The sequence below is a fragment of the Meleagris gallopavo genome, chromosome 13 (assembly GCF_000146605.3).
Source record: "Meleagris gallopavo isolate NT-WF06-2002-E0010 breed Aviagen turkey brand Nicholas breeding stock chromosome 13, Turkey_5.1, whole genome shotgun sequence".
Classification (NCBI taxonomy): domain Eukaryota; kingdom Metazoa; phylum Chordata; class Aves; order Galliformes; family Phasianidae; genus Meleagris; species Meleagris gallopavo.
In genome coordinates, this window is record NC_015023.2 from 1,895,516 (window position 1) to 1,895,887 (window position 372).

A 372-nucleotide genomic window follows, 5' to 3' on the forward strand; every position below is an offset into this window, starting at 1 on the left:
GGCGATGACCCGCTTGGTCTCCTCCAGGTCGGCGTGCAGCGTTAGGTCCCGGCGGCCACCCCGGCCATAAGGAGCGTCCGGGCAGGGCTCATAGAGGGACAGGTCCTCCATGAACTTGGTGGCCTTCAGTGCCATGTTCTCCTCGTACTTCTCCATGCTCGGCCGGTGCCTGGCGGCTCGGGTTAGGTCGGGGAGCTCTCTATGAAAATACAGTCCGCAGTAGGAAAAGGGAAAAAGAAAAAAAAAATACAAGCCAAAGGAAAAAAAAATCAAAAAAAAAATACACCCCAAAAGTTACCTTCCCGCGGCGCACCGGCAGATGCTATCAGCAGGACGCGGCTCTCTCCCGGCACAGTGGCTCGGCTGCGGCAG

At 57.3% G+C, this 372-nt stretch overlaps 1 protein-coding gene across 1 annotated transcript in view; it reads right to left on the reverse strand.

Moving 5' to 3' along the window:
- The window catches only part of UBA2 (ubiquitin like modifier activating enzyme 2), a 9,728-nt gene extending 9,572 nt beyond the window's left edge, over nt 1-156 (reverse strand). The window contains exon 1 of the mRNA XM_019619663.2: nt 14-156. Coding sequence (XP_019475208.1) covers nt 14-156 — 143 coding nt within the window. The remainder of the gene's footprint in view (nt 1-13) is intronic.
- Nucleotides 157-372: the final 216 nt, after the last annotated feature.